This window comes from Doryrhamphus excisus, linkage group LG10 (assembly GCF_037039965.1).
Source record: "Doryrhamphus excisus strain RoL-2023G ecotype Guam linkage group LG10, RoL_Dexc_Guam_v1.1, whole genome shotgun sequence".
NCBI lineage: Eukaryota > Metazoa > Chordata > Actinopteri > Syngnathiformes > Syngnathidae > Doryrhamphus > Doryrhamphus excisus.
The window spans coordinates 9545353-9564557 of NC_136366.1; the positions used below are offsets into that span (position 1 = coordinate 9545353).

A 19205-nucleotide genomic window follows, 5' to 3' on the forward strand; every position below is an offset into this window, starting at 1 on the left:
CTTTGGCCAAGTGCAAAGTTAGTGTGTGTCAAAAGTGGAGACAAACGCAGCTTGTTAGCATTAAAGCTAATCACTGAAGCGGTCTACATTCACCATAAACACAAGACAGATATATCATGTCCACTTTGTGTTCATTTCTATTTGTGGGTACAAAGTGCAAAGGTCATCTCAAGGTTATTTCTGGCTTCCCTGGGAGGCGAACACCTGATGTAGGTGAAGGTGCGTGGCTTCCAAGGTGAACCGTCTAACTAGGAGTTGCTAAGAGACCACTGTTGGCGCATGTGTGTGTGTGTGTGTGTGTGTGTGTGTGTGTGTGTGTAACCATGTGTGCGTGTTTTATGGTGACAGGTGGTCTTCAGTCTGATTCGTATCTGGCCAATATGGGAAACAAAAGGCATGAAATATGAGCGATGGGAAATATCGGAATAGCATACTGTGTATGGAACAAAACATGTTGCATGTCTCTTGCATGTTTTTAGACTAGCAGTCGACTAGCAACCAGTCCAGGGTACGCCTGGCCTCTCGCCCGGGGTGGGCTGGGATAGGCTCCAGCATAGCCTCCCACCCTAATGTGGATAAGTGTACCTAATGTTCTGGCCAGTGTGGGTGGGTGGGTGGGAGGTAGACGTAGGTGTCTTCCCCTCAGAAAAACAACAAAGCGGAGCAATGGAGGAGGGAGATGAGGGATGGGGGCGGAACAGTGATGAGGTCAGCACGGAACTCCGTCCAAACTCTGCATGCTGACACGATGAAGGGTAGAGTTTTTTTTTTTTAATATGGTCAAGGTCTGCCAACGAGGCTCATCACACACTTTTGCAGCCAAAATACACTGCGAAGGTGGAAGGAAACAACAGCGACAATAAAAGAGGCTGGTCATGTGACTCTGTTCTGGGTTATACTTGCTGTTAGTCACCATGCATCAGGTCACCCAGGCTCTTCACACCAGCATGAACATTTAGGTGAAGATGGTTCAAATCAGACGCTTCATCCAGGATTGGTTGTGGCAGAATAAGATATAATAAAGAATAATAATATGGGTTTTTGGGTTAGCGCACAGACCTCACAGCTAGGAGACCAGGGTTCAGTTCCACCCTCGGTCATCTCTGTGTGGAGTTTGCATGTTCTCCCCGTGCATGCGTGGGTTTTCTCCGGGTACTCCGGTTTCCTCCCACATTCCAAAAACATGCTAGGTTAATTAGCCACTCCAAATTGTCCATAGGTATGAATGTGAGTGTGAATGGTTGTTTGTCTATATGTGCCCTGTGATTGGCCGGCGACCAGTCCAGGGTGTACCCCGCCTCTCGCCCGAAGACAGCTGGGATAGGCTCCAGCACCCCCGCGACCCTCGTGAGGATAAGGGGTAGAAAATGAATGAATGAATGAATGTAAGTGGCGAGGTGCTGTCCTCATCCTCCTCCCGGGAACTAAAACCACAAAAGTATTGTTCTTCAGTGTCGCACCGTTCCCTTGAGACACACCCGCTATAGTTTCTCTCCCTCGTTGGTTGTCACTCACAGTGCCAGCCCCGTACGACCAGAGCAACATCTGCTTGACCAACCGATTGACTCTCCGCGATGAGGGGCCATGCGCCAAGAGCAATGTGACGACTCCGAAGCACACAAGATGTCACAAGACAGAAACTAGCCACAAATTATCCACATGGTTGCATGAGCCGCGGGGTTCAAACCTGCAATGTCCTTATTTGTTTTTTCATCATGCCTGAAAGGTTCTAGCGGCCCGCTTCAATGCAGCTCGCTTGAATCCTTGAAAATGGTTCATTTAGTCCAAAAAAAGCAACACATGTGCTAAAATATGCATATTTTATCCTAATCATCTTCAGTTTCCAACTGCTAAACAGCAGGACTTGTTGAGGTTTTTGCAAAGCCACGATAGAGCGATGTTGCGTAATCGGAGGCGCATACCGGGGAGGCATGACCACACATCACATCTGGCTGAGGGACAACACGGTCCCGGGTACAGTAGATGTTGTACAGTGACAGCACGGAGAGATGTAAAGAAAAGATGGAATAAGAGATGAGGGTTAAAGCGCAAGTGTGAAATATAGGAAACACGCGAGCAGGCCTGCAAGGATGTTCCATCCATCTTCTCCCGGGTGGGCCGATTCACACAATTTCACCTCTTTTCAGCTCTCCCTTTCCCTTTGACATCTCATTCTCTTCTTTCTGTTGCTTTTTCCTGGACTTGTCCTGAAATTTGGATAGAAGGAAAAAATCTTGCCTGTGGTGCTTTTAAGCTTTTTAGCAACATTTCATTGGAATTGGTCTTCTCACCGAGTCAACTGGTGGAATTTTAATGACTGGATGCTGTGATTACGTAAAAGCTTTCCATGCACTTTTTGCTTTTTTTCCACTACACTGCCCATCTGTTCATCGTCATCATCATCCTCCACCTCCTCCTGCTCCTCATCCTCCTCCTGCTCCTCTTCCTGCTCCTGCTCGCTCATAAACCAGGGGTGTCCCAAACGTTTCCAGCCATGATCAAAGTTTTAGCATCCCAGCCATACTCACTACAGAAGGGCACGCGTTCATCTAATACTTAGAAATACGCAGTTTGCTTGAACGCCTCATGTTTATGATGGTAAGTTTTTGTGATGAAATTACAACTTTTTTCCTCATTAGAATATTCTCTGAATGACTTATTCATTATGACTTTATTCCCATCATATTTTCACTTTATTATTGAAATTTAGAAACTTTTTCGGCAAGATAATTTTCTAAAAATGACAACTTTATTCGTTATGTTTTTGTTTCATCAGGTCAAAACTTTGTTCTTTAATATTTCAACTTTGTGCTACCACTAGATTTGTATTTTCTCTTCATATTTTGACTTGTAAAATGTTTTAAATCATATTTTTAGAATGCGCCACGGACCACAAATGGCCCCCGGGCCACACTTTGGAGTCACTGTGTGCTTATATAAGAATAAAAGCATGTTTATTCATGCTGTTCTTATGAGATATGAAGATAAGGTCATACTGAAGCAGGCGGCAGGCGAGAGAGGCGGGAAGGGGGGGGTGGGGGTGGGGTGGGGTCCAGGCGGGGAGGCGAGTTGCACCGCCCCTGCTGAGGGCGGCAGGACAGTAGCAGATAGAAGCCGAGATGGTGATTGGAAGTGATCGTGGAAGGATTTAGGCTGAGCATTAGAGAGCGAGGGAGAGAGAAGAGGACCGTCTCTCTCTCTCTTTCTCTCTTTCTCTTTCTCTTTCGGTCCTCCAGCATCCCGTCTGACGCCCGTAAAGAAGAGGAAGAGGAGGACGAAGACCAGCACCAGCCTTTCCTCAAAGTCAACATTTTCTACTTTTGATACTCCTTTCACGCAGGACTCGGCCGCGCTTCTCCGTCCGCATCCAGGACCCGCAGACTGTTTCCCGGCAAGAAAAGCCAACAAAGTCTCCAGCGGAAGGATGGTGGGCGGCGAGGACGGGCGCGGACGGACCGAGGACGGTGGCCGATGAAGGTCGGGGTGCGGGGGACAAGAAAAAGTGCTGAGCTGTCCCACGGACGCGCCGAGTAAGTGCCGACGACACACGATGCATATCCACACACGTCCTTTCATCTCCGGTCCATCACAAAGTCCGGGACGCCGCGGGGCTGCTCGCTTTGGGGGGCGGATTCATGCACACAAGCAGGACGCGACGCCATTCACTTTCTTTTTGTCAATGCCAACTTTACAGCACATTACGGTACAGTAGTGGGGGGGGGGGGGGGGGGGGGCGTTTGACCGGTTCATAAGGACCAGCTGTGACTTTAATGAAGTCACACGCATTCTATTTATGAGTCCATGAGCTCCATCACACCTCCAGCGGAGTGTCTTGAAGATGCAGGTCCAACTTAGTTGGACTCGTAAGTCGACTCCTCGGGAGTCAAAAGTGAGGATGAAGATGCTGAAAGCGCTTGTTTTCTGTCCCAGCAGGACAATCAGAGGACCGCCTGGACGGACCCACAGGACCTTTGAGGCGCCCCCAAGCACCACTATGATTAAAGCGCATGCCCACATCTGTCCCGCTCGAGTTCCCTGTCCGCCGCCGCCGCCCGTTTGCCCCAGGAAGACATCCGTCCAAACCAGGCCAGGAAGAACGTGTCCCTCTCTCGGACCCGCGGGCACCGCCAGCGCATGTGTTCTCCTCATTTAGGCGCGGAAGAAGCATTCGCCGGTAAGAATGTCCGCCGTTTCCCTGTGACCACCGCTCCATGCCCGTGGCCCCCCCGCTGAGACCCGTGGCCCCCTCCCCCGCCCGCCCGCCATGCTCCTTCAGGCCGCCTTGCTGCTGCTGCACTACCTGGCCTCCAGCCTGGGCCAGTACGAACTGTGCAAGTCCCTGGTGAGCACGGATGAAGGCTCCGTGTGGGAGCACTACGCCTGCCAGCCCAAAGCCGCGTCCATGAAAGACTACATGAGGATTAAGGTGGACCCTCCCGGGATCACGTGCGGAAACCCGCCCGAGAGGTTCTGCACCCTGGTGAGTTCTGTGTGTGTGTGTGTGTGTAAGACGCTAACCTGACAAAAGCAGACCGGAGCAGGAGACGACGACGTCAAGGACATTGTTTGTCAAATTAGCAGCATCACACTGTTTATGCACGCTAGCTTAAAAGACACGCAGGGCGTGATTTAATTAAGGTGAAATCCTCAGGGATCTAAAAGGGATGACATAAGTGCAATGACTTGGCACGGGACCCGCACCCGTGGAAGGGGTGTGGAGGTGTTGCTGCATCAGACCGAGCTTTCACACAACTTCCTCTTGCAAAAAACAAAACATGCATTTTTCCCCTCTCACGCTGCAAGGGCAACCAAGGGCAACCAAGGGCAACCAAGCCGCAGGGAAACTATATTTCAATATTGCAATATTTCAAGCGGCGGCTGCTCGTGTTTTCAAGTCTTTTATAAGTTGAGACACGACAGTCGGACGCGCCTCAGCAGCTGCCAGTCAGGAGTCTCAAAAGGAGGCGGTCATGATGTTCATTCAGCACGTTTGTCCCGTACCAGGACGGCTGGGAGAGTAATGGCGGTGGGGGGGGGGGGTGGACCGTGGACACTTAATGGTTAATGATTTGTTTCATGTAGCGGAAACAAGCGCCGTCCCAGAAAGCTTCTCAGATGACTTCTCCTGAGAGGAGGAGGAGGAAGTTGAGGGGCGGGGCTGTGGTGGGGTTTGCTGGACAAGATGCTGCACGGCCGCCATGACGTATTGACGTCCGCCCCCTAATGGCTCTGGCCTGGAAACTTCTATAACTACGTTTCTGAGTGAGCAGCGATGAAATATTGATGGACTCCCTAATGGGCTTCCTTACGAGGGTCGGCTAGCGACGGACGGCCCATCCTCAGCATCCTCAGAGGGAGGAGGAGGATGATAATGATGGAGGAAGAAGAAGTTGGGTCCGAGTCAGCACTTTTCCTTTTTTTTCCTCTGCAGAGCAGCTTTTTGACTCTAATGCCCTGCCCACATGGAAACATTCATGGGATTAGTTGGTGTCACAAGGTCTCATGTCATGAGATCTCATCTCATGTCTGATCTCGCGAGATTTAAAACGTGACATGATTTGGTGTTCAGAAATAAAATGTCTTGTGTGCTCTCGGCCTGGGACTAGGACTGCCACCATTGAAATAGTGGACGGCTACTTTAATAGTCCACTTACACCGTAGTATGTAATGTGTGTTAGTCGACTAGTCAGCAAACTAATCCGTGATTAGTCGGCTATCAAAATAATTGTGGCCGACCTAGTCGACTAATCACCGATTATTTTGTCCATTAGTCAACTAACACTGATTACACAATACAGTGTAAGTCCACGATTAAAGTAGCAACTATTTCAATAGTCGACTAATCATGGCAGCCCAACCGGAACAATAAATTAATTCATTAATCACACAATAAATGAACATGAACTGGGTTTCAGCACATTGGCGCATTTTTTCCACGGAACAACGGCATGAATGGAGTGAGGCATTTTGTCAGTCATGCAGTGTCTCTGTCTCGGTGGGTGGAGGCGGGGCCGCTAGCACACAGAGAGCAGAAGAGTGTAACGTAGTAGAAATTAAATGAGTAGATTTCCATATAAGGCGGCACGGCAGTCGTGTGGTTAGCGCGCAGACATCACAGCTAGGAGACCAGGGTTCAATTCCACCCTAGGCCATCTCTGTGTGGAGTTTGCATGTTCTCTTCGTGCATGGGTGGGTTTTCTCCTCCCACATTCCAAAAACATGATTGGCAATTCCAAATTGTCCATAGGTATGAATGTGAGTGTGAATGGTTGTTTGTCTATATGTGCGAGACAGCTGGGATAGGCTCCAGCACCCCCCGCGACCCTCGTGAGGAAAAGCGGTAGAAAATGAATGAATGAATAAGATTTCCATATACTGTCATATATTTTTCGAAATATTTACTCACTTCTGGTCATGTGACTGGCAAGGGGGATGGTGATGGGTTGGTGACGTCATAGTTCTCATTCGTCTACACGGAAACAACATCCATCAAAATACTTTTTGACCTGAAGATGTTTCTGTGCAGGTAGCCCCCAAAGGCTACGTTCACACTGCAGATCAATTCCCAATTTTTTTACCTATATGTGACGTGTATCTGATCAGTGTCCAACAGTACAATTCCGATTTATTCAAACCCGACTCAGGTCTCGTTTGTATGAAGATATAAATGCGATACGTATCCAAGCTACCGCAGTCTGAACGGTCATGTGACAAATATCATGGATTTCATTGTTCCCAGGAAAGATACACAGAACGCTGTACTGCACACTGAACAGGCGTGTTGACATACGTGGTTAAAGTCTTCCACCCGTACACTGCATACATTTACTCCTGCTACGGATATTGGACTGTCAGTCAGGTTAAGGTCCAGCTGTTCTATGGAAAGTATATTAGTGTCCACTATGGCTGTACAGCTCCGTCATGTTAAGATCCGCGTGACTGTGATCGACCCGCAAAGTCCCAAAATCCCAACTCGTATCGCCTGAATGAGGGTTCGGCAAAGGGGAAGGGTTGGATTTGGGATTTGGCCTTAATCATTTGGTTAAGAAAGTGAAATTGACATTGCCACAAGCATGCCGAGGCCAGCACAGTAAACACACGGCAGACGCGTATGACGTCGTTTTTTGTGTATGGGCATCACTTCCTGGGTGCTTTGCGTTCACATTGATAAGCGAACAAGCACACACAGAAAATCAGATTTGAACAAAAAAAATGCGAAGTGGACAGCCTAGCCTGCGGCGTGAACGCAGCAAAAGACTAGCTGGACGAGCTAAGCGATGACAGCTTCCTTGGCAGGTGAGGGACGATGAGTGGGTGTCATCAGTGACTAATTCCTGACTGCCATCTGAAGTCGTCTTTTGCCAAAAAAAAAAATACCTTCAAATCCATCAGCCATCATTCAAGCACTGTCATGCCAGATTTATGAATTCATGTGTACACCCTTCAGGGAATAAAGAGGCGTTTATCTCCCCTCGTCTTGGGCTTCCTGGTGTATAGATCATTTATTTACATGAACGAAGCCTTTCCCCTTTGGTCCCCCCCACCACACCCCCCGAACACCCGCCCCAGGATTTGGCAGCTTTACAGAAAGGCTGTATTTCTTATTTAATTGGTGTACATTTGCATTCACTCCTTCAGCGTTCCCACAAGTCAATGGAAAAGTTGGAGTAGAAAAAAATCATGTAAAAAAGCATCACCCCACGGGCAAAGCTGCACATCTTTAATAAGACTTCACAAGTGGGGAAGATGCTAAATTATTTTTCTCCTCGAGCCGAGGAGGATGTTCCTAAAAGCTGGAGAGGGTTTTTGATGTCAGGTGTACTATCCCTGCTTTGGTCTACACGAGTTTTTGTTCCTCCTCCTCCTCCACGGGGGTGCTTCTTTTTTCCTCACTGATGTATCCAGTTTGTTCCTACATCCTCTCCGCTCTGCCAAGCAGGCCAGTAACGTTGGCTTCTTCTTCCCTTCACACACCAGAGCGTGTTGTCTTTGGCGTCAACTGCCGATGGACTTTGCGGTCGTGTTCAGGCAGGGCGGCGTTATAGACGAGGAAGAGCCACGCTTAACTAAGCGGAACCGTGGAACTGCGGCACTCCAAGAACTCTCGCCGCGCCGTTTGTTTGTTATTTTGGGTTTGAACCAAAACCTTCAATCAACCGTTTCCCTTGAGGGCGCTCGCTAACAGGATGCGCTTGTTTGCGGCTTTAGCGAGGAACGACGGGCGCAGAGTTGGTGGCGGCGCAACGCCGCCACGTCTAAGAAAGACAAAATAGCACGCCTCCCCGTTCCACAGCACGTTTGCCCGTTTTAGAAGGTAGAACTCAGCCAGATCTAAAAATAGACATGAGAAGAGAGAGAAGCAGCGGAAGGGGAGCACGCAGGAAGGCGAGGAAGATGACAGCTGGTAACGTGGATGCATACTTCCCAGACCGGGCCTATGGCCATGCTTCCCACCGCCTGCCCAGTGTGGCCCCCGCCAGGGCTGCACTGCCCTGCCCAGCTGTGGGGCCTTCAAGGCCACGTGAAAGGGCAGCCCAAGCCCAGCGGGGTGCCAACCACGGTGCGCATCCCCAGGGTTGGATGGTGGCCTAATATTCCAGCCAAGAGGGGGGAATGGGGGAGTGTTTGAGTGGGGGGGGTGGGGGTGTGTGTGATGTAATGACTTGCTTATGACAGTGGAAAGTGATCTGAGGCGGCTTGGATATGTTGGCAGAACACGAGGACAGATCTAAGTGAGATTTGTTCCTAAGCGAGGTGTGACTAAGAGGGATTGGCCAGAGGGGCTTAGACACCCTGAAGTCCACTTAACCAAGCAACACTCCGTTCACATCCGTATTTACACTCAGTCTTGTGAGTCCATACGTAGTCACCTAAGTACCCGGATGTTGCAGAGAGAGCAACACTGAATGGTCTGCAGCGGAAGTTTAGGGACGAACTGGAGTGGTGATGATTCCCAATTAGAAAGGAAACAATTAGAAACAATATTGCCATTGGACGTGGACCAGTTACTGACGCTGCCACCATGTACCGTCCTGTCTTATTCCTCGCAGTCGCAACTGGGTTTCGATGTGCGTTGTGCTGCCAAAAGTTAGGCGTAAGTAGCACTGGCGTTAGCTGCCTCGTTCGCATTTTCCTGTAAGTGCATTGGCGAACTATGTGCAGTGGTACCTTGGTTAGTGTACACTTTTTATTTGGTTACCATCAAAAATATACACCCAAATGTGACCTCTGTTTGCATACATTTTCTGGTTAGCATACAATACGGCGTTATCAATACGCTGCATGGTTGCAACTAACTTGGTTGTTTTGGGTGGTGGACCCTCTGGAATGGATTAGTGAGGCTAACCAAGGTTCTGCTGTATTTACCAAAGTGTAATGAGTGTGGGTGTCACGTGATTTTGTCACTTGATTGTTCTTGTGAACCCATTATCATGTTTGGTCCCGTCTGGATGCATTCATTCTACCTTTCTGACTGAAAAAGGAGTTTATGAAAGAAAAAAAAAAGCACCCAGGTGGATTAATGGCACATTTTACCTTCCGCATGTCTAACAAGGATTGTTATGTGAAGGGATATTACACATTAAAACCTGTTAACAGCTGGGTAGCCTCGGCTAATGTGTCAAATAAATAACTAAATAAATCCAAAAGTCTTTTGTGGCTCCCAGAGGGGCCGTATGGGACTTTTCTGTACAGCCTCACAAAGTGGTTTGTGTGCCAGTTGGAGTAAAAGATCCGTGAGTGCCGAGCTCCGTAAGCTCCCTGTCGCTGCCCACTGTTTGTCCTTTCTTGAGACAGGAAGTCAGAGTCGGAGCAAAGTGTCACAATTCAATCTTATCTTTACCGGCATTCACTCATCTTCATCTGCGTTCACTCCCGTGTGACAACAGCTTTAGCCTCACAGAGTTTTGACCTGGCGTTTACGTACCTCGTGCCCACAGGAAATATCTCCTGATAAAACTATGAACTACACTATACTACACTAAGTGTAGTAGTCCTGCAGTAGCCACATGTGACGGAGACACCACCAACCACGAGTCAAAGTAAAAAACAAAGTAAAGCCTCATGCACGCCGTTATTTGTGTGCTAAGCGGCAAATCAGCAGCTCGGAACAAAATGACGGAAAAACATGTTAGAAAAGAAAAAAAAGAAGATTAATGTCGTAAATGAAAAAGCAATATCCTTTGCTCTTCCCCCCTGTGGCCTTTTTAATGGGGGGGTCATTTCACTTTGGTGTTTCTCCAAAACAAAATATATTGTGTTGTCTGACCGTCCCTTCCCTTATTCCCCTTGCTGGCAATATAAGTTGGAATGTTCCGGAACTGAGAGAGCCGCGTCACTGCTGGCCATTTCCAACAATACTTTAAAAGCAGGGGTCCCCAACCCCTGGGCCCCATCGACTGGTACCGGGCGGCGGAAAACTTTCAGGTGCAATTTAAAAAAAAATAAAATACACATCAAATTTGATGTACATGCATATCAAAGTCGTAAAACTACTATACTGTACACACCCAAATCAGTTCCAGGATTGAGCTGTGGCTACAAAACAACACTTTCTTCATGTATATGTTCTGCTCGTAATATTTATTCCCATAGTATTATAACTTTTTTGGTAACGTAATTTTCCCCAAAATAAAACCTTATTTGTTGTTTTTTTTTAAATCATAATATTACAACTTAAAAAGAAATTTCAACTTTAAGTTACTAAAATGATGTTATTTTTCCAACTATTACAAGTTTATTTTCTTAAAATTGCAACTTTTTCATTATGACGTAGAAAATGACGCTGAGCCGATTCAGTGGCTAATTGTAGCATGCTAGTTGTTTGATAACGTGGCTGTCCGGGCTGTGTTGCGAGAGACAAACTTTCACACCCGAGGAGTTATTAACAACGTGAGTGAGTCACTTTGGCGTCCTGCTAGCGAAAACAAGGAAGTCACTCATGGCTGAGGCATCATGGCGGCTGTTGTCGTGGAGACGGGATAATTGCTGGAGGGGCTTAGCAGTGTAGGCCACCTGCCGCAGCAGTTGGCCTGGATGTGTGTGTGTGTGTGTGTTGGCATAGATACGCTGAGCCGACGCTGGCAGAGTGGGACTGGGAGGACATGCAGGGCACACAAAGGGCTTAAACGCAACCTCGCGTCTCTGGTGGGGGATAAAAGCGTCCCGGCCTCCAGTATGTTACCTCACATCCACTGTGGTTAATCCTAAAGGGCTCGCAGAGGGCAGAGGGGGGGGCTGATGAAAAGCAGCTGAAAAATAACACGACTTTAGCTTTGCTGTGCTGTTTGTTTTTGCTTGCTATGCTGTTTTGTGGCCACACCTGCACGTCAGCAGCTAACCTACATGGAGAGGATACGGGGGGGGGGCATTGGATCTGGGACAGTTGACAGTGGGATCGCTTTCAATAGGATTTGTAGGTGCAGGGTCATTCTAGGAACAACACCCCGCCTAATCCTGTCCGGTGTGTGTAAACGCGTGGCTGAGCTATAAGGTCAGGAGATGCAGGACTAGAGCTCCTCTGTCGACGTACATGTTTAGTGTAAGTCCCAGTTTAGAACCCAATGAAGAACATATCTGTATAGAATACAGTAGAACCTGTATTATATACCTTTATACCTGTGGTTGTCTTGGGGGCGTTGCTATAGTAATGAGACCAGGACCCCGCTTTGTTATCCCGATCCTGTCACATATTCAAAGATGTTGGCGGATGGATCGGGCCAATTTACGGTACGTTGTCCGCCCCCAGAGCGCCAACGCGAGCCCATAGAAGACAGAGTGACAGCAAGTGTGTAAACAGAGGGCGCCAGCGCACAGAGAGCGAGTGGTCTTTACGCGCGCTGATTATGGTTATTATGCACGCAGATATTGGCAGTGTATTGACACCACACTGGGCGTGCAGCCAATGTTGATCGCCACTTTCTCAGCATTTTATGATGTTTCAGTTCACTTTTCTTGACCGCATTTTTATGAATTTGCCTTATACTTGAGACATAACGAAGGGGAAACCATGACCTGGGTTGTCTTTGACTAAGGATTTTCACAGACCAAATTCTTTGGTGCCTGCTGGGGCGCTGCAATGATGTCAGCCTCCCTCTGGGCTCCTCTGGTGGACAGAGGCAGCGTTGCAGCACCATCCATCTATTTTCTATGCAGCTTGCCCTCCAATGAAATGCATGATGGGAAAAAGTAAACAGTTTCCTAGCATTTGTTAAGCTGATGTGTGATGAGTTTAGTGTTCTTTGAAAGATGATGCCGTGATGACCTTATGGAATTCTCAAGCTCGCCGTGAGATTTTTCAAAGCTGCATGGTCCTCACAGATGCCAACTTGCCACAATTGGAGTTGTACAATATTAATTTGTGGGAGTGCGCTACCAACGTAAACTACCAAACGTAACATGAGGACGGTCCCTCGTCAGGCCGTATGTGAGCATGGTCAGTTGCTAACGCACACTTAAAAGTTGTGTTTATGAGCATGATCATCTTCGCCGACAGCCGACAGCGATCCCTGCCTGAGATAATGACGTTATGGAGCAGAGAAGCATGACGGCTGCGTTGCTCCAGTGAAAAGTGAGATGGATCATCTTGCAGATATCCTGCTTCTTCTCATGTATTATCATTCTCAATCACATCTCAAACGCCCCCCTCAGCCTCTGCTTGCACGGGGAGTATTTCCCGCTCGCCGCTGTCGAAGTAAATCAGATGATCTACCGGGCCAGCCTTGGCTGGTGAGGGGGGTGGGGGGTTGTACTGTAAATTTAGTGTTTGGTACAAAGAGCGCTACCTTGGCAGTGAGTGACGGCATACTTCCCGGCCCAGACAAAAAGGCAGCTTCTCGTATGTGGAGAAGTGGCGGTATATACAGTAACAGGGGTGGGCAAACTGTGGCCCGCCTTAATCTGACCCACCGGGCGTTTCCAAATTGAAGCTGTACTCAGCAACACGACACAAGTCGTACAGGAAATAGTCAGATGAAATCCGTAGCTTGTACAAAACGATGATGCTAACAACACAAGACGCACGTATCTCCTGCACCGTGTGGATAGAAATACATTTTGCTTGATATGTTGAGGAGGTCATCAAGGAAGCAAACAAGGATGGACGTTAACATGCTCTTGATATCCAATGTTCTATTCACAGCTCACATTTTTGTGGGACTACCCAGCATGCCTTGCGGTGCTTGCAAATAACAGTTTAAGTCACGTGTAATGTTTACCGCTTAGCCACATAGAAGTGGCCGTTTATGTGATGCGTTAAATTGCTGTATGTGTTTTGCTGCACCGTGAGTAAGTAAGTTGTTCTCATTGATGACCACCATATACGTATGTTGGTCATAACAAATGTTTTAACATGATGTGGCCCACGAGTCAAAAAATGTAAGGTTGATAACATCATTTAAAAAAACTTATTATCACAACATTCATTCTCGCTAATCTCTTTGCTAGCAGCTTCCGTGTCAATAGCGGTGAAACTGTCAGGCTCATTAGCAGGCTGCCGTGTTGGCGTGTGCATGCACCCGCTGCGTGTACGGCGGCCGTTCACTACAAACAACTAAACTACAAACAATAATAAATGTCGACGGGGGGGTAAGAGATTGTTGCGCAAGAGATTTTCGGTGGCAAGTCACATTTCAATTAAAACGTAACCCAGTTCTGTAAGGCACACACTTCAAAAGTTCCCACAACTTAAAAGAACAGACACCTAATTATGCTAACAAATGCAACATTTAATGTAGTAAATGTTGCACAATGAATTTCTAAGTAGCGTTTAGTAGTAGTTTTAGTGGTGTATGCTGGCAGCACTGATGAACACATTTAAGAGTAAACACCAAGTAAAATGATATGACACAGTACTAAAATGCATGCAACGAATGAGGACGAGTAGAATGAGAGAGAGAGAGAGAAAAGAGGAGGGTTATTTTAAGACACTCCATCAGGAGCTTGTTAAGAGGGACGCTGTAAGATCCAGAAAGAATATTGCATTTGAAGTAGGAAGAGCATAACATCAGCCATAAAATGTAATCAGGTACTACCAGAGCAGAGAAGGCTGGACAGAAACCGGTGGAAAATGACTTTTTTTTTTTTTTTTTAACCGTATAAAATAATCAGTCAAATGTTTAATAGATCCAAGTGTGTGATAATGATGCTCGCTAGTCATCCTCCAAATGTAATCAGTGACACATGATTAACCCAGCCACACAAATAATGTCAATTACATGGTCCCTTTCCGTGCAGTGAGGAGTGTAACTAAATGTTAGAGATGATAATCGCCCACTCTCAGTCTTATTAGTGCACCCGTGGGGGGCACGGGGGGGTTAATGATCATTATGACTGTGATACCATCTTAACGGCACTCCAGCTGAATTTTGTGCACAAATTATGCGCCGAGAGAGACGGCTGCGAGGATCTCTGGGATTTCTTTGTGTAAATATTTCCCTTCTGTGGTGATATAAAATGTCAGACAACTGGCTTACAGCGCCAAGCTACATCTATTTTAGCCAAATATCCGGCAGGGTCTGAATATCAGACACCAGCAAAAGCAGCGCTCGGGTGTCCTGGGACTTGGACATTTAGGAATTAGGATAATAAAGTCTATTTGGTTGACAGGCTTCCAATAGGTGGCGTGAGACCGGGTATCGGCAGGGTCTTAAAATGGCTCAAATTCCCTGAAAATCCAATTTTGAAGTTCAGTCTGTGGGCTGACTGGAATGTTTTTTTTTTGTCTCCCAGGAGAACCCGTACCTGTGCAGCGACGAATGCGATGCCTCAAACCCAGATTTGGCCCACCCTCCTCAGCTGATGCAGGACCGCGAACGCAACGGTCTGATCACATACTGGCAGACAGTCACATGGAGGCGCCACCCAGAGCCGTTGTTGGCCAACATTTCCATGTCGTGGAACAAGAGCTTGGAGCTCACCGACGACATCCAGATCACCTTCGAGTACGGCCGCCCCACCATCATGGTCCTGGACAAGTCCATGGACCACGGGCGCTCCTGGCAGGCCTACCAGTACTTTGCAGACGACTGTCTGGACACCTTCAACATGCCGCCTAAACGTGTGCGCGACCTCTCGCCCGCCAACGTCACCCGGGTCATCTGCACCGAGCAGTACTCGCGCTGGGTGGGCTCCAAGAACGACAAGAACGTCAAGTTCGAGGTGCGGGCACGCTTCGCCGTGTTTGCCGGCCCTCGGCTGCAGAACATGGACAGCCTGTACACGCGAATGGAGAGCATGAAGGGACTGAGGGACTTCTTCACCTTCACCAACCTCAGACTGAGGCTCCTCAGACCTGCCCTGGGGGGCACGTATGTACAGAGGGACAACCTGCTCAAGTACTTCTACGCCATCTCCAACATCGAGGTACCTGCCAGGTGAGGCTTCGGGCACATTCACACTCGTCTTTTTGGGAGCCAAGAGACAAACAAATGTCTGCATGAAGGGCCAATTGTTGGTGTTGCAGGGACTTTTGCCCGGGGGGGGTGGGGGCTACTGTACGCATCCTCCAGGCACACACACGGCTCTGATCTCGGCCGTTCCACAATGACCCCATCGCTCTTCATATGGATCCTGCGAGGGCAATGATTAACGACAGAAAGACACGGCCTCGCTAGTCCAACGTAAACCGCCGCCGGCGCGCCGCCAGGGGAGCGGGGAAGCTCTTACATGGCAACTTTGTGACAGTGAAGGATGCTCGCTCCATCACACGCCCTCTTGGCAACAACGGCGCATCGCTCCAACCTTTCAGAATTATTATTCCAATCAATATGGCAGGCTGACATTTCAATGGTATTTAACATCCTTGTTGGGACGGCCTGGAGCCGGATGGGGGGGGGGGGGGGGGGCGTTGGGGGTTTGTGTGCGGAAAGGGTCGAAGGGTGAGGAGCGAAAGTGAAAATGAGCGACAGTTTGAGGAAGGGGGCCATCTTTTGTGCGTGTGTGTGTGTGCTTAATGAAGTCCTGTGTGGATGCTGACTCAGCACACGGGCAAACAAGCCTCTGGCATCCTGTAAAAAAGGCCTGCAGGTATTGATCATCGCTACTTTTCAGTCTCAGCACAGAATCAGAGAGATAGTGTAGTGGTGATGGGAAGAAGGGGGCGGGGGGGCATGTGTCCCAAAACCCAAGGGGGTAAAACAGTCAATCACTGCACCAAAGCCTACACAGGAATACTGGAAACGGATAACCTGACATCCGTGATTTGAACACTTCTATTTGGTATGGTTCCAGTTACCAAATCCTAGCTCCCTTTGTCTCGTCTCCAGGAGACGGGTGGATACCTGGGGTGCATTTGAGTGCGGTTTGGTTGGTGTTCAAACTTTGTTTGTCAGCGGACCAAATAATGCTAGGTTGAACATAGGACGCATTCTCCAAACCTGCTGATGAAACATTCAAAGCCGGGGTGCCCTCAAAACATGCATCACCTCCAGGAATGCTAACCACGGCGATACCACCCAAATGCTCATCGTTGGCTGAAAGAGGCCTGACTCGACTGTAGCCCAACATCCCAACGTCATTTGAGACTACGAAAAAGGAAAACCGGTCCTGTCAAAGACAACCTGGACAGTCCGGTTACCATTGATTGGGTCGGAGTTGGACCTTGTGGAGCGGACTATTGACGCTAATCGCGCTTCCGCTGTAGTTTGTCTTAACCGGACCAGAAATGGCAAGTGTGAACGCACCCTGGGGGGGGAGGGCTGGATCTGGTAACAGCATTCCAAATATAGCCTGCACAGATGACAGAGGCCGGTCGCTCTTCCGCCCCTTCCACCTCGTAACATAATCACCTATCAATAAGTTATTCTGGGCGGCTGCTGGGAGTACAGTATTAGGTGGTGATGTGTGGCGGGGTTGGGGGGGGGGCTTCTGAGCAGTACAGTACAATCAGAACAGCCTGATGCTTACGGCTGTGAAATTGATTTTGGGGGAGCGAGACGATTAGTCAATGTTCCTGGACAAAAGGCTAAGCTATTTCATCTCATCTCATCTGGCCGTGGTAACACTTTGGTGCTTCCAATGCTTCCCAATTTCAATCATGAATATTCCACTTTGCTGCTGCTCCGGTGGGGTGGCGTGGCCAAATGGGTTTCATGTGATGGAGGCCGAGTGGAGTTGTGCCACAGGTCGCCGCGGTAATGAGATATGGCGCCGTTATGGATGGCGACGGGGCTTTAGTCGCTTTCTGGGCGTAGCGCAGGTCCCCGGGACTCAGCTCGACGCTATCTGGGTGTTTGAAGAAATCATCATTTGTTATCTGGTTGGGATTGCTAACAAAACAAGTGGCTCATCTTTATCTGATGACAAATAGCTGGTCCAGGTGTGCGGGAAGCTAGGTACTCAGCGCTAAATAGTGCTGCTTCATCGATACGTACGGAACCTGATAGGGCAAGCGAGTTTTGATGGAATGCTTTTAGATTTGGACGCCATGAAAACACTTTGTTGTGGAAGGGCAGCCAAACTTTGAGAAGGTCAAACATGAAGAGAAGTGGCAAAGACTAATTGGGAAGAATCAATAGAATATTCTTCAACGATTTCCTTACTCAAGGTTATCTGACAGCAACAAGAACAAGAGGCCAAAGTGTTGATGTGCCTGCCTTCCATCCGCACATTTCCATATCACTGAAGCTCCACGCCAAAGCCATCAAAGACTGTCATCGTTTTGGATCAGCAAAATCATATTCGCCGGGAAGCTTCGCTCATCAGCGGGCATCTCATATCCTCCTCCGTCCCCGATACCCCCGCCTCATCTGTCATCTGGACCACTGCGGAGACGACAGTGGTCTATGGGTCTATGGGTCTACGGGTCTACGGTCGGCCGTCTGCATTATAGATTAGACGTGGAGTCAGAGATTGGAGCGTTTTAATGAAATAAGAAGCAGGTCATACGATGGGTCTTTATAATGGAATAAAGCAAAGACTGTAAGCTCAGGAAGAGCCAACTAAGTGGATTAGGCCAAGATGGAGGGACGGTGATTGAGCTGAGGAGGAGGAAGTCTGCATCGTTTTTCTCTTCCCTGCAGCATCAGGTCGTTTACTTGCAGACTTTTCACTTTGATTGCTCCATGCCGGAGGAATAACAATAAAATAATATCATAGAGAAGAAGCCAAGATTCTGCATCTGTAAGCAGACGGCAAAGAATAAAAACAATCTTTGGTCCACTGGTGCTTGAGTGATGAGGTCAGCATACTAACGCAAGTTGTTGTCTTATTCCAAAAACACCAGCTTGGGTCAGTGCAAATGCAAACCGCAGCCGCTTGGTTGTCATGGTAAACACAAGGAGAATGTCGTGTTGTTGACTGCGACCTACTTGACCAATCTGGGCTACGCTAATTAACAGGCATGCTAAGACTGGGCGAGGGACGGCTTCCACACGCTCTGTATTTGGATGGAATTTGTCAAATTTCATTCATTCATTCATTTTCTACCTCTTTTCCTCACAAGGGTCGCGGGGGGTGCTGGAGCCTATCCCAGCTGTCTTTGGGCGAGAGGCGGGGTACACCCTGGACTGGTCGCCAGCCAATCACAGGGCACATATAGACAAACAACCATTCACACTCACATTCATACCTATGGACAATTTGGAGTCGCCAATTAACCTAGCATGTTTTTGGAATGTGGGAGGAAACCGGAGTACCCGGAGAAAACCCATGCATGCACCGGGAGAACATGCAAACTCCACACAGAGATGGCCGAGGGTGGAATTGAACCCTGGTCTCCTAGCTGTGAGGTCTGCGCGTTACACATTAGAGATGCTGTAGAAAACACTCTAATGCTAAAGCTACTGACCGTTGTGATCTTTAGACTGGCCCGGTCTCAGGATCCAACAAATATGGCTGGGGTTGTTTTGGACAACAGACGTCCTTCTGAGCACTTGGGAGTGTGACCAACCACAGCGGAGTGGGTGTGGCCAGAGGCGGGCCGCGGGAGGAATACAAAATCCAAAGAATTACAGCTGGAATAGGTGCAGATTCTGGAAGATCTCGAAATCTTTGTGCGGTTGATTGTGTGTAGCTGCTCTACAGGTGTCAACAACTCCATACAATAAGCTTAATAGGTCCTTTTTCATTCCTTGACCCACAAAGCAATATTGGATTATTCCAGTTGGGTCCAGTCATGTCTCAATGATCTCAATGATCCGCCCGTTAGCAACAATTCATTCTCTTCCACTAGCGAAAATTGGTGAAGAGGAGGAAGGCTTTAAATTGAG

General features: G+C 48.3%; 1 protein-coding gene across 18 annotated transcripts in view; it reads left to right on the forward strand.

The window, feature by feature from the left end:
- ntng2b (netrin g2b) overlaps nt 1–19205 on the forward strand; it is a 76570-nt gene that overhangs the window by 19516 nt on the left and 37849 nt on the right. For 8 of the 18 annotated variants that reach the window (XM_078794013.1, XM_078794009.1, XM_078794017.1 and 5 more), the window contains exons 1-3: nt 3087–3530; nt 3934–4480; nt 14728–15371. In XM_078794013.1, the coding sequence (XP_078650139.1) occupies nt 4265–4480; nt 14728–15371 (860 nt within the window). In that variant the 5' untranslated portion in view covers nt 3087–3530; nt 3934–4264. Of the gene's footprint in view, nt 1–3075; nt 3531–3930; nt 4481–14727; nt 15372–19205 lie in introns of those variants that run through there. The other 10 variants (XM_078794018.1, XM_078794020.1, XM_078794012.1 and 7 more) reach the window with 7 other exon arrangements.